Source organism: Ambystoma mexicanum, chromosome 3q, assembly GCF_040938575.1.
Source record: "Ambystoma mexicanum isolate Mex_15411 chromosome 3q, UKY_AmexF1_1, whole genome shotgun sequence".
Taxonomy (NCBI): Eukaryota; Metazoa; Chordata; class Amphibia; order Caudata; family Ambystomatidae; genus Ambystoma; species Ambystoma mexicanum.
Window position 1 is genome coordinate 919,322,992 of NC_090926.1, and position 26,254 is coordinate 919,349,245.

At 49.3% G+C, this 26,254-nt stretch overlaps 1 protein-coding gene across 3 annotated transcripts in view; it reads left to right on the forward strand.

Moving 5' to 3' along the window:
- Positions 1-26,254, forward strand: part of PRKAR1A (protein kinase cAMP-dependent type I regulatory subunit alpha) — a 459,354-nt gene that overhangs the window by 115,274 nt on the left and 317,826 nt on the right. For all 3 annotated transcript variants that reach the window (XM_069655075.1, XM_069655072.1, XM_069655074.1), the window contains exon 5: positions 18,578-18,639. In XM_069655075.1, the coding sequence (XP_069511176.1) occupies positions 18,578-18,639 (62 nt within the window). The remainder of the gene's footprint in view (positions 1-18,577; positions 18,640-26,254) is intronic.

Below are 26,254 nucleotides of genomic sequence, written 5' to 3' on the forward strand. Positions count from 1 at the left end.
CTGGCTTTTCCATTTCTGGGCCAGGGCCACCCTTCCCGCCCTCAGCATTGTTTCCCACATTCTTGGGTATCTGGCTATGTCCGTGTCCTCAGGGGGGAGGCCCAGTAGCATTGTTAGAGGGTTTAGGGGGAGCAGTTCCTCCGACTTCCGCGATCCAGCCTCTAACCTCCACCCAATACGCCTGTACTTTCGGGCAGTGCCACCACATGTGCCCTCTTGTACCGACCTGGTCGCAACCCCTCGGGCATGCGGGGGACACTCAAGTAAACCTTTTTGCGGGATCTCTATGCCACCCATGAAGGATCTTGAGGTTGTGTTCCATGTCCGCTGTGAATAAGTTCACATGGAGGGCTATTTTAAATATCCTTGCCCAGGCGTCCTCAGAGATCTCCTCCCCCGCCAAGTCCCTCCAGAAGGCACGGAATCTCCTCCTTTCCCCCAGGTTAATAGTGTTCAGAATTCTGTACATCCCCGAGATCTCCCCCTTCCTGGTGGTCGCTGTGTCCAGGAATTTCTCAAAGGGGGTCAGCTGTCTTTTCAAATTCTGTCCCCAGGATTGGTCGCCAAGGATTCCCTTCAAGCGGAGGTATTCAAATATGGTGAGGGACCCCTGCCCCAGGGCCTCTCTCAATTCCTCATAGGGCAGAAACTCTCCTTCCCTAAACACTTGCCCCGCCCACTCCAACCCCGAGTCGGACCAGGACTGTGCGTTGCGGAACCCCCTGCTACCCAGTTTGAGGGGGTGTCCCCAGAGCGAGGACATCGGTGACGGCCATGTTAAGTGGGCCGTCTGGGGGCCTTCCTTCCAGATCGCCCAGAGGACTCCCAAAGTTGGGTGTGATTTGAGTCTGTTCGGGATGAATTTGATTGGGGCCCAAAGGAGGTCCCGAACCTTAAAGGAGAGTTCCGGGACTTTTTTTTTTATTGTCCCTACGGTTCGGCCATGTGTTTTTAAGCATAACTCGGTAGATCGTAGAAAACTTTCCTATGGACCTTACCCGACTTTTCGTCCATTAACGCACTCGAAATCAGCCGCCATTTTCTGATAATCCTATCACTTGCCGCATCGCCCTGGCTCACCTGCTTTTGCGGCACTAAATCAAATCCCCCGCCCCTGAAACAGACTTTATCAAAACATTCATATTCCCCGCCTCTATCCGTGACGTGACTGTGCTGCGTAGGCAAACGCGCCCAGGCGTCTTCTACGCGACTCCACACAGAACCCGGAAATCAACACAGATCAGCTCACACAACACAGCGCGCCACAATTCGCAATATGAAACTGTACTTTTAAATCAAACCGCAAGATTGTAAATTTGGTAAAGTACATTTATTTGACATCAAATGTTTAGAGAATATTCAGCGATTTTCATTTTTATTTGCTCACGTTCCAAAAAGTTCGTTTTGAGGCACGCGATGTTCCTTTGCTGTACACAGGGTCTTAGATCATCTCACAATACAGCGCCACAATTCGGAATATGAAACTGTGGTTTAAAAGCAAACTGCAAGATTGTACATTTGGCAAAGTACATTTATTGGATATCAAATGTTTAGAGAATATTCAGCGATTTTCATTTTTATTTGCTCTCGATCCAAAATAGTTCGTCTTGAGGCAAGCGATGTTCGTGTGCAGTACACAGGGTGTTGGTTTACGATAAAATAAGCTCTTCGGTCGCACTGATAATCGCATGGCTGTTCCAACGACGAGGCACTAGGCCACCACAACGGTCTGTATGTTGCATCTAGCCGTTATGACCGCGTAAGGGCATACTTGTACTTGGCGATCATCCCATAAAATGGTCAGGGTGGTAACGTTGTTCACGCGGAGAAGCAACTGGCGGTTATAAAAGCCATCCGCCGGTGTCTGGTACTCGTGACACAGACAATAATGGGTGAAGTACCTGTTTGAAAAACATAAAAAATTAAATTAGTCTCACCATCAGATCTTTATTAAAATTATTCATTTTATAAATTCGGTCGGGAAATTATTTCATAGCTAGGACAGTGCAACTGGGTTTTAAACGTCAAGGGGGGGCTGTAGGATACTGAGACAGTCCCTCAGTGCAGGGGTTGACAGGGAGTGCAGGTGGAGAGTGGAAGGGCCCAGGACCGAGATCGCAGACAGTGGACCAGTTGTAGCAGGGGAGAGGGAGAGAGAAAGCAGAAGCAAAGGTTTTGAGGTGCTTCCGTAAAAGTAGACGGTTCTCCCCAAGATAGTGCGCGGTACAAAACAATATGCCACATAGAACGAACAAGTACAACTTAACTGGTCTTTAAAGCTACTGTATAGTAATTAAATTGCGGTATAAACTCATCTAAAGAGTTACTTACATTATATTTGCATTTTCCATTGTGTCTGTGCGTAGGGCAGCCCCGAAATACCACTCCTTCTATGCCGACGTTATTTCTTCTAATGAACGAACATGAAATGGCTTTCGTTTCTGAAATTATATTCATTATCGTTTCTTACGTGGTCCCGGCCTGTCAAGGTCAAAATACAATAGAACCTTATACTGAGTCGTGGGCCATTCTGGCACCCGAGAAAAAATCAAAGCAGCTGACCTTCACTTTGAACGAGCACACATTCCTAGTTAGCTACATTCAGTGTAAGGCATTCTCACAGGACTTGAAATTTACACTCCATCTTTGCATTTTGTCTGCGTGCTTTGCAGCCCCACAGAACCATAAATACGGAGACATTCTATATTTTTTGAAAAATGATTTATATTACTGTTTGGTTTAATTTAATGCGCAAATGAACAAGGTTGGATAGATACACATATTCAATGGGCCTGCGACATGAGGAGACTCGAGAGAACAGACAATCAAATTACAATCATTTAAACCGTGATGTGTATTTCTCAATGAGTTCTTCTTTAGGTGGACATGGAACAGAGGCAATGTTGGGTGGCAATGCAGTTGTCCCCTGCACAGGTTCGTTCACAACTCCATTTATGTGCCTATCTAGGACGTCAACAATAAGTTTCTCAATAAACTCATATTGCATATCCTCAAACACTGGTTTGATCACCCATTGTTTACTTCTTTTAGTGAAGGCCTTATTGTAGCGAAGCGTCCCTAAAGTTCCGGTCGTCCTACTTGGTTGACGGCCAACATTATGGTTATGTGCCAAGACCGCTAAAAGAGTCCGATTTATCATGCCCTCCATGCCAAAATGCAATCGTTTTGGCCTGTACTTTAGGCACATATTGTGGAACACCTCCAAATCTCCTGTGTGGCAGAATTCCGTGAGTCCCCTCAAAGCTTTTGTTATAGTTTTATCAAATACAATCTTTTCAATGGCTTTGTGAGTGGGTGATGAAGGAATCAACCACTTCTTCTTCCGTGCCTCCTCTGTGGACAAATGGCCATGTTCACAATTGTGGAAATGTTGGTTCGTGTTCCATCGGTGAACGTTTGTACAGTGTGGCATTACTGACCGCCATTTTTCCAGTAGAATTTCCAACGACCCTCCACATGTTTTTGAGCTCCACCAAAGATGGTTGCTGATTGACTTGGACCACTGTGAAATACCTTGCAATTCTTTTTTTTTACCTGCAGCCGACAATTTTTTATTGATTGATTTTGCAAGATGCCAAACGTCAAATTGGTGATTTATATTTTTGTACTGTTCTCTCATTGTCTTGGCAATTGAAACGTGTCTGTCTGTGGCTATCAGGTCGATCACCATTCCCCGCGATTGTAGTTCTTGCAATGATGCTACAAAGCCAACTTTCTCCATGGCCACTGAGGATGTACTTTGTGACACCTGCACGACCACCGAACTCACAATTTTCTTACTTTCCATGTCCTGAAAGTGGTAGGTGCAGTACTTGGCTGAAAATCCTGGGCTGTCGCACTGTCCATCACCGGCTAGCCTGAACCGTTTGCCCGCGAATGTACTATCAATAGACATTTTTTCCATTCTCCAAGCTTCGCTAATGGCTGGAAATAGATAATCGGTTTGGTATTTGTAGAACTGAGTTTTCGCAATGAAATGGATTCCCACAAACTGAAAGAAAGACTCTAACTTTTTAAAACTTGAACCACTAAAAAGTGCAGCCGCTGCACAAAGTAGATTGCCTGCTGGCAGTTGTCCCAGCATAGGTTGTGCAGACCATGTGAAAGGATGATATTTTGTACAGGTGGCATGTATTTTAAGGTTAGTGCCTCGAATTGCACGAGTCACATTAATCAATGGCTCCCCACATACTTCCCCACCTACCAAATGCCCACATTTAATCCGAATAATAATATCAATCAAACAACTATCGAATACAATGAATTTGGCCTCTTTCCTTATACTGTCACTTTGCATCCCAGCTGGTTCGGCCTGTAACGTTGAGGACATGTCACTCACATGAAAGGTAGAATCTCTGATATCGTCTTCCGCTATGTTCAGTGATATTGATGGTGTTTCATTGTCGTCTACTTCATTCTCTTCCATTGCAACATCTGTTCCTTCTCCGGCGATGGGTGAATAAAACAATTTCTTCAACTTTCTTGCGGTCTTAGTTTTTGCGGGTGTGGATTCTGTGAATTGATCTCCGACTGCATCCGAACTACCAGGAGGACATTCACTATCAATGGCTGGTGGTGGTATAGCTCCGTTGTCAATCACTTCATATTCTTCCCATTGGCACGATGCTTCTCCAGTCTCAAGTCCCTGCCAAAAGGTTTGACAAGCAACATCTCTCGTTCGCTTCACTGTCTGTGTAGATCTAGTTCGTACACCCACTCGCAACTAGAGGACAGATTGGAAAAGGGGTGTTCAGTTTAAACACAACTTACAGTATTGAACTATTAACAGTGAAAAACAACATAATATAGTGACCAGGACACTAACCTTCTTTTGCTTTCTTTTCTTTGAAACTTTCTTGCCTCGAACTTCAACATCAGGACGCTGTTGCTCCGACTCGTGTGTGCATGTCTCCACTTCCTCTTGCGCTGCAACGACTATGTTTTCCTGATAAGCACATCCATCACGCACTGACGCTCCATCGACTCCCTGAAACATAGAACTTTCATTAGTATGTATAATAATATCGAAAACACAAAATGTACTTGGGGACCAATACCCACGTACATCTCAATAGCAAAACACGAATGAACGCTTTGTGTAGAACATTCAAACGACAATTATTCACGCATTGTTGATCTAGTTAGATGGAACTGTCAAGATCCATACCTCGGGCTCCTCATAGACTTCCATTGATGATATTATTGAAGATGATGCTTCAGTGACTCCCTGAAACACAGTAATTGCATTAGTATGGTTTTCTATTTTGATAAAAAGAACAAAGTTTGTGCAGGCGTGAACGGCTCATCTAAATAGACCTGCACAAATGATCAGTTGTCTAAAATAAATAATGGATATCTAAATATGATTCGATTTGCTCGATCGTTGGAAGTGTCACCACCCAGAAATCTGCATCAACTACTAGGGGTGATGTTCTTGTAGAAGAAGCTCCGTCATCTCCCTGAAACATAGTACTTGCGTTAATAAAGAAGGAAGTATAGCGGATGTAATCACGTCATATGATTTCGCTTCATCGAACTGTCAGTATCGATACCTCGAAATGCATAAGAACATCAAGGGACGATGTAACTGCGGTGCACATTTCTGCAAGCTGTTGCGCCGACCCGTAACTGCACGCTCCCCCTTCTTCTTGGACTAATGCTCCATCGACTCCCTGAAACATAGGACTTTCATTAGTAATGAACACAATATTGAAAAAAGAAGAGACATAGGAGGGCGACGACAGAAGGACATATCAATGGCTAAAAACGAAAGAAACATTGTGTGTAACAATCACGCCACAAGAATGCAAGATCTGATGATCTCCATCGATGGAACTGTCCTGAAACGTACCTCGAGCATCTGAGTGACATCAACGGTAGTCGTCAATACGTTGGACTCCTCAGCATCTCCCTGAAAGACAGCACTTGAATTATTTTGGATAACAATAATTATAACTGAAAACAAAGACTAGAGGACGAGTACAAGGGTGTACCATTAGGTAAAATAATTACACGATAAATTAAAACTATTGATTTACATGCCTAAAACAAGTCAGTGGCAGAATAGCCAAGTAAGATTACCCGATAGGCGCTTGAAGTGGCTGATGACTGCAATAACGACACGGATGGAGAATCTTCCGCCTTCATATAGAGTGGATACATAAATGGGGAAATTATTGTTAGCTAATGCTACACACTACCGCAAGGCCGAGAGATAAATACGTAAACTTGACTCACCAGTGGAGGGATGTGGACAAATAGAGTGGGAATAGCGGTTGAGAGCCATTTTCGCCTCGCTCGCGGTGTGTTCTTCTTTATTAGCAATGATGTGGAGTACATGTCAGAGGTAAAGTGCCTGCTGCAGATGCGGTATCGATCACCCCTCTTGTCCGCAAAGACTTCTAGGACTCTACTTTCAAGCTCAGAGGGTGGATATCCGCAATATCGGACCCATTCTCTTATCTGATCTATTGTCTTAGGGAAAACATGCATTATAGTACCTTCAGATTTATTATGGGTCTTCGAAGGACAACCGCCAATGGAACAGGCAGGCATTGTGGAAAGTTCTGAAAAGTAAAGATCAACAATTCTCTATGAATACCAATGTGTTAAAAAATTAAATGACACATAAAAGGTTCAATGCAAGGTATGTTTTGGTTCTTGGAACTATACACGTTATTCACATGCGGATAAGTATTTGAATAACTTTAAAAAAATAGAAAAATAATTTGACTAAACTCAGAACATGTGACTAGTTCCTTGCATGTACTGTCTTGAACGAAAAGAAATTGGACGCAAAATGAGTATGGTACATGGCCTTACCTTGACGAGCAAACAGTTAGATGCAGGGATCAGAGTAGTTTCTTGTCGTAGAACAGGGAGCAGTTCACAGGTTGCAAACTGACGAGTTTCCTCGAAGTGGTCACGGAAGTTCACAGAGACGAAGAGCAGATAACCAGCACCTTCACGGGTTGACTAGCAAAGTGCAAAGAAGTTCTCATTATAAATATGAAGTGGGTTATAAAGAATTCGAAACAGGGGTGTGTTTGTGAATGAATGACGTGTATATGTCGTGGCATTATGCGGTTTGCAGGGGGCCGTCCAGCGTGAGGGGGGATGCTTGGCAGGAGACACGGGGTCTGGCGGTAGACATGGGAACAACAACCCATGCTCTATAGACCACTTTGAAGTGTACATGGTCTTTGGCACCTCTTGGCCTTTATCGCTCCCTGACAGCTCCACTTGCCAGCGCAAGTACCCCGGTGCGAACTGCCTTTGATAGGGCAGGGGGTGGATTGGGGCGGTGGTCGTGCAGACAAGACTCGTTTGCCGCAGGGCCTCACCAAGGAGAGGCCATCTAACCATGTAAGAGGCAGGCTGCAGGATCTAGTACATGGAAGGCAGGGGGGTGAGTTTATAAATACCTCACCCTCCCAGTAGAATATATGGGTGCAGTTCACCCTGGAGACCCTGGATCCCTAGGCAGTTAGTCAGCAGCAGGCTGGCCTGTGGTGGCAAGGCGGCACGGGCCAGAGGGGGTCATCTCTGTACCCGGTGCCCAAAAGGATGATTTATTATGATCAACCATATTGATTATTTACCTATAACCATGTTTTGTATCAATAAAATCCAACGGCCTTCCTTTTATTGCCAACACTTGAACAAAGTGGTGTGGTAAGTATTTTTGGGGGAGGAGGCAAGGCCGGGAGGCTTGATGCCAACCCGCAAAATAACATATGTATGTCTGCTGCATATGGGTTCAACGGTTATGTGGATTGAAGGTGGGCGGCCAGCGTGAGGGAGGATGCTGGCCGGAGACATGTGGTGTGACAAGACAAGGCACAGGAAGACTATTCAATGGAGACACACTAGATTTATTTAAAAAATCAAAACAACCATTGTTAAAATATATGTTGGGTTTTATTTTAGATCTTAATTTCAATTGAACATAAATAATAAACATTACACATTGTAAAGTTGCGGTTGCAGCACATCCAGGGAAAATCCGCGGTATTGTCCACTGTCGCTGGGGAAATGTTGTCTAATGGCAAGTACCGCACAGGCAGGTATTACTCTCCGAACGCGGTGCCCGAGCCTCCCGTGAAGCCACCAAGTGAAGCAACGATAGGCCACCAGCCTGTACCACCTGTGAAAATGAAAGATGCATGGAACCAATTTACATGCATTCGAATGATATGAAGATGTAGTTTTATATGTGGGAGACGACCATGAAATAGTAGTGGCATCACTGACATCACAACCAGAGTATATTTACTCGTTACTCGGATTACGCGGACGAACAGTGCCGCAAAGTTCGTGCATAAGCACCATCATCCTCAACACGGTCCGTGAGAGGCAGGCTTCCCTGAACTCTGGCAGCTCGGTGATGCATTGTGGACTTGGCTCGCCTTCCGAAATGTAGGCCAAGCACCCGGAATTTTCACGGCAGCAGCAGTTCTCCTCAGTTGGCATTAGCTCGCACCGATTGCACGTGCACCAGGTGGAGACGCCGTCCATGCGACATGGTCCAGGCTCTTCATCCGTTGACTGGTCCTCCCAACTGCCGTCCGAATCCCCATCGTTTTCGCGTGCTTGCCTTTCCAGTAGTTCTTCCTCGGTGTACTCGGGCTCGTACATATACGGCATTATTGTAGCCATTGTGTGGTAAAGAAAGTAAAATAATTTATAGCGGTGGTACTGGTATCTGTTCACACGGGCTACAATCAACGAAGGTAGCTGACCAGAGCACAGAAACGAGTCACAGAATACTCAAAGTAACACACAGAGAGTAATGGAATCGAAAATCTGCTGCTGTGTGTTGTGAAACGGTGTGTTTATACTTATTGAGGAAAGAGGCGTCCTGCCATTTCCATGGCGACACTTCATTAGCTGAGGCGCAGCGATTGTTGACACACAACGTGCTTTGGCGTTGGGAAATGGGCGGTACGCGTCTGCTGATGTCAGGCTCAGGGGCGGGGGATTTGATTTAGTGCCACAAAAGCAGGTGAGCCAGGGCGATGGGGGGAAATGATAGGATTATCAGAAAATGGCGGCTGATTTCGAGTGCGTTAATGGACGAAAAGTCGGGTAAGGTCCATAGGAAAGTTTTCTACGATCTAACGAGTTATGCTTAAAAACACATGGCCGAACCGTAGGGACAATAAAAAAAAAAAGTCCCGGAACTCTCCTTTAAGCGGGTGAGCGTCCATGTCCTCTAGATACGACCAGTATGTGCCCATCCCCTCTTTCATATGTTCCAAAAGTACGCGCAGCTGGGCAGCGCGGAAGTAGAGTTGAAAGTCTGGCAGCCCAAATCCTCCCTCCTCCCTCGGCAAGGTCAGGACGGCCTTTGCGGTTCTCGGGGTCCTACCCTGCCATATAAATTCCCGCACCGCGTTCTGGAGGACCCTGAAGGTTTGGTCGGGGACTTTAGTCAGGAGGGCGGTAAAGAGGTATAGCAAGCGCGGGAGTATGTTCATCTTCACCGCCGTCATCCGGCCATACCATGACAGAATCATTGCCCCCCACCTCCGAAGATCGCCAGTGACTCTTGATACTACGGGGTCATAATTGGCCTGGGCGAGGTTGGACAGGTCCCGGGTGAGAAGGACTCCCAGGTATCTAATGGAGACCTTCCCTATTGATATCCCCTCCAGGCTGACCAGCGGATCTAAGACCGGGTCCAGGGATCTCATGGGGAGCAGAACTGATTTGGAGGCATTAATCTTAAGGCCCGAGAGGCGACCAAAGGCTCATCAGGGACAGGAGGGGGGGGAAGCGAGGACACCGGGTCCACCAGGTAGGCCAGGATATCGTCCGCAAACAGGGAGCGTTTGAATTCCACTTCGCCTCGCCTTATCCCCCTTATGTCCGGGTGAGCTCTAACCGCAATGGCCAGGGGTTCCATGGAGAGGACGTAGATCAAAGGGGACAGTGGGCAACCCTGCCTTGTTCCCCCGCAAGAGGGGGAATGGTTCTGACAACTTGCCGTTCACTTGGACGCTAGCCCTTGGGGCCCTATATAGCGCCGCCACCCATTCTCTAATGTGTGACCCAAAGCCCATTTTCCGGAGGGTGAGTTCCATGAATCTCCACTCCACCCTGTCGAACGCCTTTTCCGAATCGAGGGACATGACGCTTGCGTCTAGGTCAGACACTTGGGCGTAGTGAAGTAGATCAATAGTTTTACGGATGTTGTCTGAGCCCTGTCTTCCCCTGATGAACCCCACCTGGTCACCATGGATCAGTTTCGGCAGGATCCCCTCCACCCGCCCCCTATCACCTTGGCCAGGATTTTTACGTCCATATTCAACAAAGAAATTGGGCGGTAGGAGGAACACTCCGCGGGGTCCCTGCCCTCTTTGGGGAGAACCACTATGATTGCCTCCATCATGGAGTCCGGGAGGGAACCCCCCCTCCAGCACCGCGTTGAACACCTTCACCAAGTGGGGGGAAAGGGTGGAGCGGAACCTTTTATAGAAGTAGACCGAATACCCGTCCTCCCCCGGGGAAGTGCCCACGTTCATGCCTCGGATCGCCCGTTCCACCTCGTCCTCCGTCACCGGACCCTCCAACCCCTCCGCCATCTCTCTGGACAAGGCCGGGATCTGTAAAGAGTTTAGGAACCCCTCAATCTCCGCCTCACCCCCATTGTATTCCGAAGAGTATAACTTCTCGTAGTATCGGCGGAAGGCCTCTCCAATGTGGGGCGTATCGTGGCCCACCACACCTGCCTCGTTCTTCACTGCCTTCACCAATCTACTTCTCTGAACCTCCCTCAGTTTCCAAGCCAAGATCTTGTCCGCCCTGTCTCCCTTTTCGTAATACTTTTGTTTGACCAGTTGGAGACTTCTCTCCGTCTTGTGGAGGAGGAGATCCCTCAGCTGAAGCCTGTGGTCGGCCAGAGCGGCCACCTGAGCACGGTCCAAGGGGGCCGTGGGGGGGCCTCCCGGTTGGAGTTGGGCAATCTTCACCCTCAAAACCCTTTCCTGGGTCCGTCCCATAAGGTATGTGAACCTACCTCCCCATTGTCGTTGATTTCGAAAAAATCTGTGATGGCCTCAAGAACCTCCTGGGCTAGGACCTCGTCTTTCAACAAGGAGTCATTGCACTTCCACCTCCCCCTGCGATCTCTTAGCCCTCCCCTCGCTATAGTGATGCGGACAAGATCATGGTCGGACCGGGTCGACCCTGTAGCCCGAACTGAATGGGTGCAGGATCTCGTCTGCTAGAATGTAATCTATCCTGGAAAAGGACGTGTGGACCGCTGAATAATATGTGAAAGAGGAGGCGTCTGTTCTGGGGGTCGGAATCGTGTCCACCAGGCCAAGTTCTGAGTTGACCCTCTGGAAGTTACGAGCCATGATCTCGTCTGCCGCTCTGGAGGGCTGGGGTCCCGCATGTTTCCTATCTCGGACTGGGTCCAGGACCATGTTGAAGTCTCCCCCCACCACTACCGTGCCCTGGACGAAATGCTTGAGTTTATCGCTCACCTCCTCCCAGAACTGCGCTTGGCCCTCGTTGGGGCCGTAGATAACGGCAAGGGTGAGTGGGGCCCCTTGCAGGGATCCTCGCACTAGCAGATAGCGGCCCCCTGGGTCTTTCAGCGTGGCCTCGTTCTCGGAACCCATGTTCCTCGCTACTAAGATGGCGACCCCCCTCTTTTTGCCTTTGTGGGAAGCGCTGAAGACCTCCCCGATCCCTCCTCCCCGCATCTTGGGCTCCTTCCCCCGTGGCCAGTGAGTCTCTTGCACAAAGAGAAAATCGAGTTTTGCCCGTCTAAATTCCCTGCAAACCAGGGATCTTTTTGTAGGGGTGTTCAGGCCTCGTACGTTAAGGGAGCCCACCCCCAGGGCGGGCAGACTATCAGCCATGATCTAGGATTTCCTCTCTCTCGGTCAACTTTTCCCCATAGCTCTTCCCTGCATGCTCCCATTGGATAGTATTTTGTTCCCCTGCGCCCCCTACCCCTGCCCCTCGGGTGGGCCTAGAACGAAACCCCAACTGCCCCCCTGCCCCGATCCCCAACTGAACAACCCCAACTTTTGTGTACCACCCCACCCCCCACCCCGGCGTCCAGCCAATTAGTTCCGCCATCACTGGCTTTTGGCCGAACCACCAGCCTGCCCACCTTGGCCAGGAAATCCACGTAAGATGCTCATTCCCTTGAGCCCCCTAGAAACCCCCCTCAGCTGTGTCCCGCGTGTGAACCCTTCATACTTGCTGTTCAGTAGGACGATGTAAATAGTGAAATCACAGGATCTGCGCCCATCTGTCAAGGACCCGATCGGACGTCCCCGTTTCAGTCCTCGGAGTCATTCCGTTCGCCATCTTTCGCTGGGGAAGGGGTGTTCATTTTCCTGTATTTCCTCGCGCCGGTGCGCTTTCTTCTTTCACCGGACGGTCCAGGGCCGTTAGGTCTGCCATGCTCTTGCCCCGTTGGGCCCCTCCTGGGGTTCGAGTCCACTGTGTATTTCTGAATAGCCCCCCTTATATCCTCTTCCGTGGTCAGGGTCGAGCGTTGGCCCATATATTCAAAAGTTAGGGAGAACGGGTAGCCCCATCTATAGTGTATGCCCTTTTCCTTGAGTAGTTGCGTGAGGGGGCGACACATTCTACGCTTAGCCAGCGTGTAGGTCCTGGTATATGGAGACCTGGGCGTTATTGTAGGTGATTTCTCTGGCCTTTCTGGCCTCCTCCAGCACTTTAATTTTCTCCGTGTAGTAGTGGAACCGGACCAAAATCGATCTGGGGGCCCCCACCCTGCCCCCCGCTCTGTGTACCCTGTCAAAGGTGGGTTCGGTTGTCATCTCTTCTGCGAATAAGAGGGTGATGATTTCACGCACCACTCGGGTGATGTCCCTCTGTTTCCCCTTCTGTCTCGGGCACACCAAAAATTCTGAGGTTGTTTCTCCTCTCCCTGTTCTCGAAATCGTCCATCTGCCAAGCTCTTTCCTCGTCCCTCTTCTCCAGGGCCGCCAGCCTCATGTATGTTTGTACGTCCTGGGCTGCTGAAGACGATTGGTTGGTCTTGACCTGCAACAATCTGTCCTCAACCTTGTCCACCCTTTGGTCCATTTTCTCAAATTTCTGGGCTATGTCGGACCGCATGTCCCTGATTTCCTGTAAAATCGAGGCAAAGCCCCTTTCCATTGCAGCCGAGGACGGGGCTGCACCCTCCGAATGGGCCATGGTCCTCTTGGGGCTCGTGCCCCCGCTGCCCCTTGCGTGTCCTGGAAGCGGTATCCCTGCAGGGCTTCCCTCCAGCTCATCTGACGCTTCCCTGTGCTCTGCAGGCCAATGCTCTGCGGTCCCGAGCGGGGGCAGGGCCCCCCGCGCCGCTTCGGGGGGGGGGGAGCGCGATGGGGTAGAGGAAGCGCAGTCCGGTCACCCCTCGCCCCGTTTGGGGTTTTCCCCGATGCCCCCTGGGTAGTATCGTAGTCTGGGGGGGTGGGCACATGCCCCGCCTGTCTGCCGGCGGGGGCCTCACACCCTGGGCAAGTTCCTTGTGCCCGATTTGGGCCTCCTCCGGTCTCCCTGAGAGGGGGTGGTGGCGCCTGGAGGGCCCCTGTGGCCTGGACAGGCGGGTTGTTCTTGTTGGGTGGGGGAGAGAGGGTCCGATGCCCCCGCCCCCAGCTTGTGGGCACTAGATATGGAGATGGGGGGCAGGGGGGGGTCCACCCCCAGGCGGGCACATGCCCCACCTGCGACCGGCAGGGGCCTCACACCCGGGTATCCCCCCACGTCGAGGTACGCTGGCTTTGTGTCTCCAGAAAACAAAGGGGGGGGGCCGGGGCATCCAAGCAGACAGGGGGGGGGAAGGTGCCTCAACTCCTGCACCCAACCCTGTTCTCCAGAAGGTAGGGGGGTGGGGGGCCACCTCCGGGCGGGCACACGCCCCACTCTTTGCAGGCGGGGGCCTCGCTCCCGGGTAGTTCCAGGGGCCCGTGGCCCAGTCTCTGTGTCCGGGGGGGGGGCAGCACGTTCCGCTGATGTTCTGCCGGCCCGCGATCGAGGTCCCCTGAGGGGGGCAGATCTGTGCTGAGCTTTCCACGTGGGTCAAGGGAGGACACCGGACCCGCTGTGTCGGGCTCTCGGGTGCCAAGGGAGTCCCCGTCTTACACCTCGCTGGGGGATCCTCGTCTGGGCCAAGGGGAGGGCCGGAGGGCGGGGGGGGTCCCGTTCCCCGGGCTGCCGCAATGTCTCCTGGCCTCCGAGGGGCCGGTCCCCGTTCAGGCCGGTCCGACGCACCAGTCAAGGAGGTCGGCCGCGGGAGGGGGCAGGCCAAGTCAAGGGACCAGAAGGGCGCGAGTGAGGAGCGCCTCTCCTCCGGCTCCGCGGCGCCCAGCAAGTCGCTCAGAAGGCCCGGGTCCCGAACTACTGCTATCCGGTGACCCCGAGCGCCGCTCTTTCGCCTGGTGGGTGCCCGGGGGGGGGTCCCCAGGCGGATCCGTCGAGGTGGGCCTGCCGTGGTGGTCGGTTCAATCCCCTGCGGTGACCCAGTCAAGGCGGGAGCTGTGCACTCAGGCAGCCATTGCTTGTGCGCCCCATGGTGGCCTCCTCCACTCGTATTTTAATGTGATTTCTGTACTGTTTCTTTTGGTTGTGGAGTCTGACAAACTCCATAGGTGTAATCTTTTACGCTGTGTCACACAGCACCTTCAGTGCAGTGGCACAGGGAAGTCTTTCAGATTTCCCAAAGGTTTAATTACCTTCACTGGGATAAACTGTTTCTCAGAGCAGTAAATTGAAATTGACTACTTACAGTAAACTTTTGACTACTTACAGTAAACTTTTTAGACCCAGCACACCCTATCTTACAATAGGGTGCTGGAGGTGTTACCTAGTATCCCCTTTTCTAGCGTCTCATAACGTTTTGTTAACCTTTCCTCACTGAATGGCTGGTGGCAGTGGTTTTGTTTTTACTACTGTGGTGTGCATTTACCGCGGGCTGCGTTCGCAGCTGCAGTAAAGCACCCAAGGGTGCCATTTTTGATGGCCCCGTCATCTTTTTTTGCTATTTCTTTGTGGAAAGGTCCTTCTTGAGATTTACTCTGCGCGCCAAGCCAGGTTTGGTACCTATGTTCGTTTTGCCTTTGGCGGGATTCACAAGTGAAGCCCGCTTCTTGCTCGAGGGTGTCTGGTGTAGGCAGGAAGTGAGGAAGGTGCCCTAAACTACCTGTGCTTAGTCTCCTAGGAGACCCAAATGCACTCTGTGATTGGCTGGCTGACTGGCCGGCAAGGACAGCCACCATGCTGGGTGAGTGACAGCTAGGCTGGAATGAAAGGAAGAGAACTGTATAAAAGGCGAGGCTTTTCGCTTGGAAGGCAGTCGACCACTGGACAAAGGAACCGAAGAAGAACTTGAAGAGGACGCCTACTATTGGTTTGCCCGGTGAAGCCCTGCAGCAGTGCCGAAACGCCAAGTTTGCCTCGACAGAGAAGCCCCTGCAAGGATGATTAAGGATGACTTAGCCCCTTGTGTTGGTGGGACCAATCCACTCCAAAGTAAGCCATCTGGGCATCCATCTCGGAGCTGGTTGAATTTCCAGAGTTGCTGTTGGAAACCGTAGAGCCACGGAGAGGAACACCAGTTTGTGTGCGTTGCTTTTAGTTGGCCAAGAGCTACAGGAAGATCCTCCAGACTCCCAGAAAGCAGGACTGACCGAGCCTGAGCCCCCTCAGAGTGTGGGACCCCAAAAGCAAGGAAAGGCCATCTCGACAGCCAGGAACCGCAGTGCGGTAGACGCAAGGAGCTGAAACACAACTTCCACTGAAAGTGAAGTTTGCCGGTTGCAAGTTTGACCGTCCCAGTGCAGTGCGGGAGTCCACCAACATCCTCCCTCTTGTCCCCACGACTGTGGCGCAGGAACAGTGAGATCTGCAGAGCTGCACAGGAAGTAATCTGCTGCATCTTTTCTTCATTTCAAAGGTACTGTACAAAGTCTAACAACTTACCTCTTGCTGTAGAGTTGCTTGCATCTTCTACTAATCACAAACCTAACGGCTTGTGGCCCTACATTGATTCATCTTTTTCTTCAAAGACTTCTGAAACATTGTGCTAAGACTTTTCTACTCGCCTTCAAAGTGCTTCAGCCTATCTAGAATCGCCGATTGACTTTGGCTTAGCCTGTTTTAACTGAATGACTCTTATTGGGGGATCTGAAAGTATTTATCTGCTTAAGAAATAATTGTGGTAATTTGTTTGCTCTAATCGTTTCCTTTTTACTTGCTCTGAACTAATTCTGAATGCCAACAGTAATACATTAATGTCAACAGCACCCTAGCAATGTAAGTCACCTGTGGGTGAAGTTCTTTGCTGTGTGCCAACCCAAATGGGTATTTAGTGATTCTGAACTAATAGATTGTATAATGTTCAAGTATATTTCTGTTGTGTTCGACAGTGCTCCCTTCTGAAGAAGGCTTACATTAACTAACTGGTAAATAAATGAATACTCGTTTTTATCAAGAAACCCTGTGTGTAAGTGTTAATACTTGTCACTGTGAACCTCTGTGTAACTCCCCTACAGCTCACATTGACCCCTCTTGAGATGAGCCTGGCTACTCGTCCACATTGCCAACCTGTGTAGTACAGACTTATACCAAAGGTTGGGTTACTACTACCAGGAGCTCAGGTTTGTTGTAGTGCACCCTATGGGTACTGCATAAAATCTTGCCTAATAGTAAGATGGATGTTAAATAAGGGTGGGGCCAAAGTATACCCCTTCCTAAGGCCTACATTAGCCGGAATGGATCTCAACAGTGACCCTTTTTGATTTAGCCAAATACTCAGATTAGTTCTTATGAAGGGGGAGCTATCAGCTGCACCAGTTTTAACGGGACATTGTATTGCAATAATTTACACCACAACTGCAACCTTACCACACAGTAAAATAATGCAGACCTGTCCAGTGGCGCCATGCATGTTACCTGGCTGACCATGTTGCACATTCTGTAGCAAATGAGCCAAGATTGTTTCTGAAGCCCACCTGAAAGGGTGGCTGGATGGAAAGCTGATCTAAGGTGGTATTCAGATATCTTAATGGGTGTGCAATGATCTTACTTATTGCATCAGTCAAGGCAATCGGCCTTTAATGGGATCAAATTAATCGCCTTTTTTTATAAATGGGTATTCTAGTCGAGCAAGACCAAGAGGATGGTATAATATGGTCCTGTAAATGTTCTCTAAAGTAGAGCAACAGGATTTGTGCCTAAAACTAGTGGATCTTTCCTTTAATCACAAACGAGGGAAGTCTATTAGGCCCTGGTGCTCTAGAAAATTTCAATTTACCATAGTCATGTAATATCCTCCAGAACCCATGCAAGGGATATTGCCACTATGGAACCTTCTGTAGGATCTTTACATTCCATAGAATCCTCTGCTATATTCAATTTCTTGCAGAAGAAGCCTACCCAAGTTATTTCAGATATGCTGTCAACCATGGCAGAGCTCTGAGGTACTGTCCCATTATTAATGCACCCCCCAAAATTGCTTAGTATCTGACGATATGATAAACCTCAGCATTTTCTGGTTGTCCCTCATGTAAATATCCTGCTTTAAGGATTTCACCAAGTTTCTATGGCACTGCACAATACATCAAAAAAGTCCTTGCTATGAAGGCCTCTGTTACCCAGAGCCTTCAATTTCTTTTCACTTTTGGAGGCCATGCATCTCGCATCAAAGCAGTGAGGCTAGGTAACAACCACCTATACACTCAGCATTAAGGCCTTCCAAAGATCCCATACTAGACACTGTCTTGTTTGTTGCTAGAATCTTTTGTCTCCACGACCACCAGTCGTGCTTCAGAGCATCCAGAAGCACAGGAACTGCTCTCCTGAACACCCGTGAAGACTTGCTCTCTAATATCTACTCTAACCTTCCTTCTGTCCTCATTCTCTTTGAACTAGCCTCTGCTTTTAATACAGTCAACCACGCCACCCTGCTCAACAGTCTCTGTGACAACCTGGGCGTCACTGGTCAGTCCCTAGACTGGTTGACCTCCTTTCTCTCCGATCGACCCTCCCAGGTCTAACTCTGGTCCTTTCTCTCTACTGCCTCTCTACTTGTGGTTTTCCCCAGGGGCCTAACCTCGCTCCTTGGCTCACCGCATAACCGCCTGCTCTCCTTCAGGCTCCCACTTATCATTTGATGTTGTCCATGTGTGGTATTTGAACAGTATGTTCCAAGTCTGAAACCTGCTTTCCAAGGTCAAGCGCACACAATAGTAATACTTGTATTGTTAAGGGCATTATTTTCTTTAAATGTCAAGGTTTCGACAGAGCACGGCCAGTCTACCATTGATGACTCCAATCTCTGGAGATGAGCTAAACCTTTTGGTCTCCATAGAAGGGTCAACCGCAGTCTTTTATATATGTAAGTTTGCATGCTGTTATGGTGGCCTTTAGACTGTAGAGGATGACCTTTGGATTCTGGCGATTAATAATTTTGTGCCTCTTGTGCTACTTTACTATCTTGGAAATTATGTGAATGCACCTGCAAGTTAATATTTTATAGTCTTCTGAAAGTGACAAATCTGAAATTTGTTTTTCCTTTCAGTGACATATTCGATGCCATGTTTTCAGTCATCTACATTGCTGGGGAGACTGTGATACAGCAAGGCAAGTCACGTTGTTTTTTAAACCTCTGCAAATGTATGTACCTGTAGTGTCATGTATGTTTGGGAGAAGTCTGTAATATTAAGCTTGCAAATTGCAACCTCAGACATTTCTAAAATTAAATGTTTGTATACAATATAATGCCAGTAGTGGTGGTGAGCATTGCTGCACATGGAAACCCCTTGTCCTGTCCAGCCCTAATTTCAATTATCTGGTTTCTCCAGCATTGGATCTTTCATGGATTCACATGCTTAGAATATTCCCCGTCGTCCGACTGGGACCCCTCGGTACACATATATAGCCTTTTCCTATAGGAGAACTTTCGACACTTTTGTGTCCTATCTACGTCCTTTTAGGACCCGCCTACGCATGCTCCGTAGGCCGTCCCAGTATAAGAGGCCCGCCCCCGCGGTTCCCCTTCAGATTTCAACCGTCTCCAAAGTAGTGGGATCTCCTCGCGTGTCTTACTATTTTGTACAAGGTTGCATTACTGGAATTTGAGTACAGAAAATGTCCTCCGTGTCAGGAAAAGCACTGTTCCGCCCATGCGCGACGTGCGGCTTGAAAAAAGTTTACGAGGGGGACTGACATATGGATTGTATATATTGCCTCCACCCTCATCATTCGGCGGATAACTGCGACATATGCAAAGGGTTTTCTCAAAAAACCCTCAAAGACCGCAGTCGACAACTGGTGGCATGGCTGAATGAGGGAGCGGGGGCATACCCCCCTTCGGAGGTAGGCTCCACACAATCGGCGAAAACATCACACCGCGCTACCTCGTCGGAACCACCGGCGAAGAAATCTCGACCGACGGAAAGAGTCGTCTGGAAGCCACTCAACTAGAGTCTCCTCGTCAAAGAAATCCTCTTCATCAAAGGAAAGGAAATCCTCCTCGGGCGATCATCATAGATCGACCACGAGTCGAGAGTCGAGTAAAAGCAAGCCAAGTGTGGAAAAGGCGGGACCGCCAAAACCACCTGCTATAAGTCACCGTCGTCGACGGCGGCCCAGTCATCGGCCTCCACCCTGCCACTTACGCAGGTGGCATCCACCGTCCCACCGACGACGTCGACGATGGCCTCGTCGACGGGGGTTCTACAGGAGGCCTGGAGGCCTGAAGTTTTTGATCCGACCCCCCCCCCCCGGATACTTTACTACAAGAACAGGCTGTGTTGCTGTCCTCGGAGGACGAGAATGAGAGAATAGCTGGCCCAGCAGACCTAAGGCTATGAGTGGCTGACAAGTCGTCGACGAGGGGATCCGTTATACCGGTATCTGCCCCTCTTCTCAATCCTCAATCTGTTTTGTCGTTAGAAATTCTGTCCACGCTTCAATCGTTGTTAGTCGTTGGACCAGAGACTACCTCAGGCAAACCTGCCGCAGTCACCCGTCGATGAGCCGGGCCCGTCCTGTCAACCGACGCACCTACGCACGCCAATCTCAGCACTGGCACAGGAGGAAGGTGTGAGCTGCCAGATTCGGAGTCTGACAGGGGAGCCATGTCGGATATCTCATCATACCCCCTCCAGGGATCCAACCTGGGAGTCTGAGGTGGAGTTGGAAACCCCTAGAAGCCCAGCTCACCCGTCCACTCCGGACGACATTGCGTCATTCCATTCTATGATGGAGAAGGCATGCAAAGAATTTGGTTTGTCCCAGGAAGAACAGAAAAAGGACTGTTTTTTGTTCGACCACATGGGTAAGAGAAGGAGGTCTGTGTTCTCGATACCAATACTAGACCATGTATGGAAGGAGGGGTTGCAGACAATGCGTCACCCGTTTTCAGAGCTGGCAGTGAAAGGACGCCTGGAAAAAAAGTTTAAGGCTCCAGAGTCTACCCCCAAGTGTTTATCCTCCCAACCAACGCCAGACTCGGTGGTGTCGGCGCAGCGGCGAGGAAGGCGAAGGCCCAGCACAAGTGCACGACTCCGGAGAACGAAGCGAGACGCCAAGATGCCTTTGGCAAAAAAGTGCTATCCGTGGGAGCGACCACAGTAAAGGCCGCAAACTCTCTGGCAATTGTTGCCAGATACGATAGGGAGATGTGGCACAGGCTAGCTCCGTTGCTTGATCATCTTCCGGAAGAGCATAGGAAGGCAGCGATGTTACTCGTCCGAGAAGGTGAGGAAGCCTCAAATCACGCAATAAACATCGCGGTGGACCTCGCTGAGTCAGGCTTCAAGCAAGTCAATAATGGGGTCGTATTACGTCGACAGTCATGGCTTAAGTGTACCTACTTCAGGCCAGAAGTACAATACAAAGTTTTAGATATGCCCTTTGAGGGAGACCTTCTTTTCGGTGAGAAGGTGGACGAAGCCCTAAAGGGAATGAAAGAGGACTCGGACACGGACCGTTCATTGGGTGCCCTCCAGAGTGGCAGAAACTACAAATCTTTTCGTCCCTTTAGAGGGGCTTCAGGTAATTCAAGATTCTCTGCATCTGGAGACAGATCCTTTGGCAGATCAGCTTACCCCTCCCAGGGATACAGACGTGCCTCCCAAACGGCAAACCGTCGCCGGAACTTCCAGACTTCCAGAAAAAGACTGTCATATCCGTCGTCGAGAGACCAGCAAAATAAAGATCAGCAGTGACATACAACACACCGTTCTGGGGGGAAGAGTTTCAGCACATGTCGACGAATGGGAACGAATAACGACGGATCAATGGGTGCAGGATACTATAAGAAACGGACACTCTCTACAATTCAAACGCAGCCCTCCGCAAATTCCACCTGCGTTCACCGCTCATTCCCATCTGAAGATACTGCAACAAGAGGTAACACTCATGTTAGCAAAGGGCGTGATAGAATTAGTTCCAACATCACAGAGAGGTCAAGGAGTCTACTCAAGATATTTCGTCGTAAAAAAGCCGAACGGCAAATGGCGTCCCATTTTAGACTTACGCGATCTCAACAAATCTTTGAAGAGCCTAAAATTCAAGATGCTCACTCTGCAGGAAGTGATCCGCGCCGTTCAAGAGGGGGATTTTCTAGCGTCCCTGGATTTACAGGACGCGTATTTCCATATTCCAATGTGTCGGAAACACAGGAAATTCCTAAGATTTGTAATAGGGCGGACTCACTACCAATTCACGGTTCTTCCTTTTGGGCTCAAGACCTCCCCCAGAACGTTCACGAAATACCTGGCTCCAGTAGTGGCCTGGCTAAGGAAGCAAGGCCACCATGTATACCCATACCTCGACGACTGGCTGGTAAGGGGATCCTCCCCAGCGTCGACCAACACAAGTTTAAAAGCCACCATGCAGCTTCTACAACAGCGAAAAATCCTCTCTGCAGCCATCGAGATCGCTGGTATTCCTGGGGGCACAGTTCGAGACCCAGTTAGGGCTAGTGAAACCTTCTCTCGACAGAACCTCAAGACTCGATCAACAAGCATGCCGACTACGGCGATACACCAAGATCTCAGTGAGAAAATACGTTTCGGTCCTAGGGGCCATGGCATCCTGCATCCATCTGGTGGAAAACTGTCGCCTATTCATGAGGCCAGTCCAGGAATTCCTAGCGGACCGATGGACTCAGGCTCAAGGATCGTGGTCAGACAAGATAACCACCACCGACGACAAGCTGCTTCGGACCCTTCAGTGGTGGCAGAGCTTCCACAATCTGAACAACGGCGTACCCCTACAGGAGCCGGAGTTTCAGCGAACCATAGTCACGGATGCGTCCCTAACCGGATGGGGAGCTCACATGGGTGCTCTCCAAACGCAGGGTCGCTGGTCTCCAACGGAGTCACTCCTACACATAAACGTGTTAGAACTCAGAGCAGTACGATGGGCCTTGAAGGCATTCCTACCACACATCAAGGGCTAGCGAGTACGAATACTGACCGACAATACGACGGCCATGTTTTATCTGAGGAAAAAAGGAGGGACGCGATCAAGAACTCTTTCCATAGAAGCCCAGAAAACATGGCATTGGGCATTAAAGCACGAAATTTCCATCGTGGCTCATCACCTTCCAGGAGTGAGAAACTCCCAAGCAGACTCCCTCAGCAGAAGCATGGCCCAAATACACGAGTGGGAAATGGACACAGTTCACCTGATGAAAGTGTTCCAGAAATGGGGTCACCCCCCTCTGGACGCCTTCGCGACCAAAGACAACAAGAAATGCGAGCAATTCGCAAGCAGATGGCCTCAAGAGGGTTCCATGGGGGAGGCATTCGCCTTCCCATGGACGGACATGTTCCTTTATGCTTTTCCCCCGTTCCCCCTCAGACGGAGGACAATTCAGTGGATACGCAGATACAATTGCCGGGTAATTCTAGTGGCACCACACTGGCCGAGACAACCGTGGTTCTCCGACCTGCTTCACCTGTCGCTGGAACATCCCATAGCGTTTCCGAGTCCCGAACCTACTATCCCGGGACAAAGGCACGGTGTGGCATCACGACCCGGACAGTCTCAACCTTACAGCCTGGCTCCTGACTTTTCGGAGTTCGGTGCTTTAAACGTTGCGGAGGATTGCCAAAAAATTCTGCAGGCGGCCCGAGCCCCTTCTACAAATAAATCTTACTCCTATAAGTGGCGGAGGTTCTGTGAATGGTGTCGAGGACAACAAGGCCTACAACCGTTGTTGGTGACGCCGGAACAAGTTCTACCTTACCTGCTCCTCTTGGCGGAGAGGGGGTTATCCTTCACATCGATAAAGGTGCACCTGGCGGCCATCTCAAGGTTCACGAGGAAGAGGCAGTCGTCTCCTCTATTTAGCGACAGACTTGTGAAACACTTCATGAGGGGTTTATTTCGAATTTTTCCCCCGGTAAAACGTTTCCCCCCAACTTGGAGTCTCAACACAGTGTTGGCAGGCTTAATGAAACCGCCTTTTGAGCCTATGGCCACGTCCGACATAAAATTCATATCGTGGAAGCTGGCATTCTTGATTGCTATCACATCAGCTAGGAGAATCTCGGAACTGCAAGCGCTGGTCGTAGACCCGCCATACCTAAGATTCTTTAAGGACAAAGTGGTCCTGGCAACTAATCCTACGTTCGTCCCAAAAGTTCCGACAGTGTATCACAAACACTCGTCCATTGTTCTCCCTACTTTCTTCGCGACACCATCGACAGCAGAAAAAGCTCTTCATACCCTGGATGTTAAGAGGGCTCTGAAATTTTACCTACATCGTACACAGGAACTCAGGTCTACTCGACAACTGTTCATCGCATATGGTCCGTCGACGAGAGGAAAAGCAGTCTCTAAACAGGGATTGGCTTGATGGGTCTCATCGACGATTGCGTTTTGTCACTCCAAGGCCGGAAGGCCAATGCAAGGACATCCTAGAGCCCATTCTACAAGATCAATGTCCTCCTCAGCAGCTTTATGGGCAGGAATTCCGCTGACGGACATATGCCAGGCTGCGGCATGGTCAGTGCCCCACACGTTTACCCGCCACTACTGCCTTGCCAGGCAGCATGCGGACGAGGTGCAGATGGGAAGAGCTGTCCTGCGCCATCTGTTTCAGTAAGGTAAGCTCCACGCTGTGGAGAATCTGTTTCTACCTTTTTGATGACAGTATACTTTGTGGGTAAGGTTATATGAGTTAACTTATTCCTACTGTACATATGCAATGTGTAGTATGGTGAGGGTATATTACATTACATTCTCACCGCCGTCTCAAGTGTTACTGCTATACAATCTATTCTAAGCATGTGAATCCATGAAAGATCCAATGCTGGAGAAGGGAATAGTTTCTTACCTGTAACTCCATTTCTCCAGCATTGGTATCTTTCATGGATTCACATACGCCTGCCAAACCTCCCCGGAATGCAATGTATTTGATAAGTTTAACCCTTCCTACTTTGGAGGGGCCGAAATCTGAAGGGGAACCGCGGGGGCAGGCCTCTTATACTGGGACGGCCTACGGAGCATGCGTAGGCTGGTCCTAAAAGGACGTAGATAGGACACAAAAGTGTTGAAAGTTTTCCTATAGGAAAAGGCTATATATGTGTACGGAGGGGTCCCAGTCTGACGATGGGGAATATTCTAAGTATGTGAATCCATGAAAGATACCAATGCTGGAGAAATGGAGTTACAGGTAAGAAACTATTCCCTTACCTAGCCCTTTCTTGCTGGGACAATCGGACTAACCAATGACCCCCCCCCCTCCCTTCTCATTGAGTGTCCCAACTGTTAACTAAGAGTCCATGGCAGCCTGCCAATAGTAGGTACAGTGCTGCCACCCTACAATTTTCATAACACTGTCCTTGAAGGTACCCTGTAATGCTAATAAAAGGCATTTTTTCAACCTGTTATGGTGTTAATGTCCTACATTTTCTCCAGCGGGAGCTTGAAAATGCCCCCCAACCTCCCCCTGCCCCTCGTGTGTCCCCGTGGATTGGGGTCCAAATTCAAACAGCTCCTCCAGAGTTCTGACCCACAGAGGAGTGAAGGGGGCCGGCAGAGGTCTGAGGGGGGTAGGGAGGAGTGGGTGCCGGGGGGGGGGGTACTCTTGTGGCCTGGCCCTCTATTTGTATGTGCTTCTGTTTTTGTATTTGACTGCAGGTTTTGGCCAACTTCTTTGACAGCCACCCACAGGATTTAGACTCCACGCCACCAGCTGGTGGGCCGCACTAACTCCAACCACCCCCCCCACCCCCCCTGCCATCGAAAGAGCACGTACAGACACCTTACAAGCAGCCACCCCTCAGCAGGACTCGGGTCAGCTTTCATCCTGTGACTCCACTCGGATTCCAGGACACTGGAGCATACAGAGAGGACCAAAGGGACATGGCAGAGGTAGATCAATTTTATGACGACTTCTACGTCTAGGTCCTAGTAACCGGATCATGCAGGCCCATGAGTGGCAGATTTTCCGGTCGACGACAAAACCAAATCCAATATAACAATTTGGTCATAAAGGCAGCTGAACGTTTTCCAAATACAAACACAGGAAACCCAAATAGACAAGGACTTTGTCAAACATCTTGGGAGACAAAAAATAAGCTACCCAATTTATTCCACTACTGTTCAAAGGCGAATCCATCCCTCTTTGGTAAACCAAAACCTAACACGGGCGGTAAACCTGCGCTGTTAGGACAGTTTTTCTGAAGTCCAATTAAGGGCTTAGTAAAACCATTCAACTGAGGCAGTACAAGACTCCACTCTTAGTACAAGACTCTACCACCTGAGTACATGGTAGCGCAAACCAGCCAGGCTTATCTTAGGCGGGAGACGGCTGTAGAATCAGTACGCATGAAATTGTAATACAAATGGTCCAAAGAAACACTATGTGTAAAAATAAATGATTTATTTAAATACCAGTAGACCCAGATAAATCTAGGGGTTAAGTAAGTACTAACACATTATATGAAATCGCAATACAGAAACAGACTGTACTTGAAGGCTAACAGACCCAAGTATAGACCTTATTTGAAATACTTAACGGTAGTTCTAGGAAAGTCAAAACCGTTCATACACATTCAGTATAGGTCGCACCTATTCTTGGAGTAAAAACCAATGGTTCCTTTGCACAATTAAATTCAGTAATGCAAGGGCAGTAGACCCTACTAGTTATACACTGACTCTTAGTACAAATCACTTAAGCAGTAAATTGGACAATATACTTTTTGTGAATAGTGGAACACTTATTCTAGGTGCA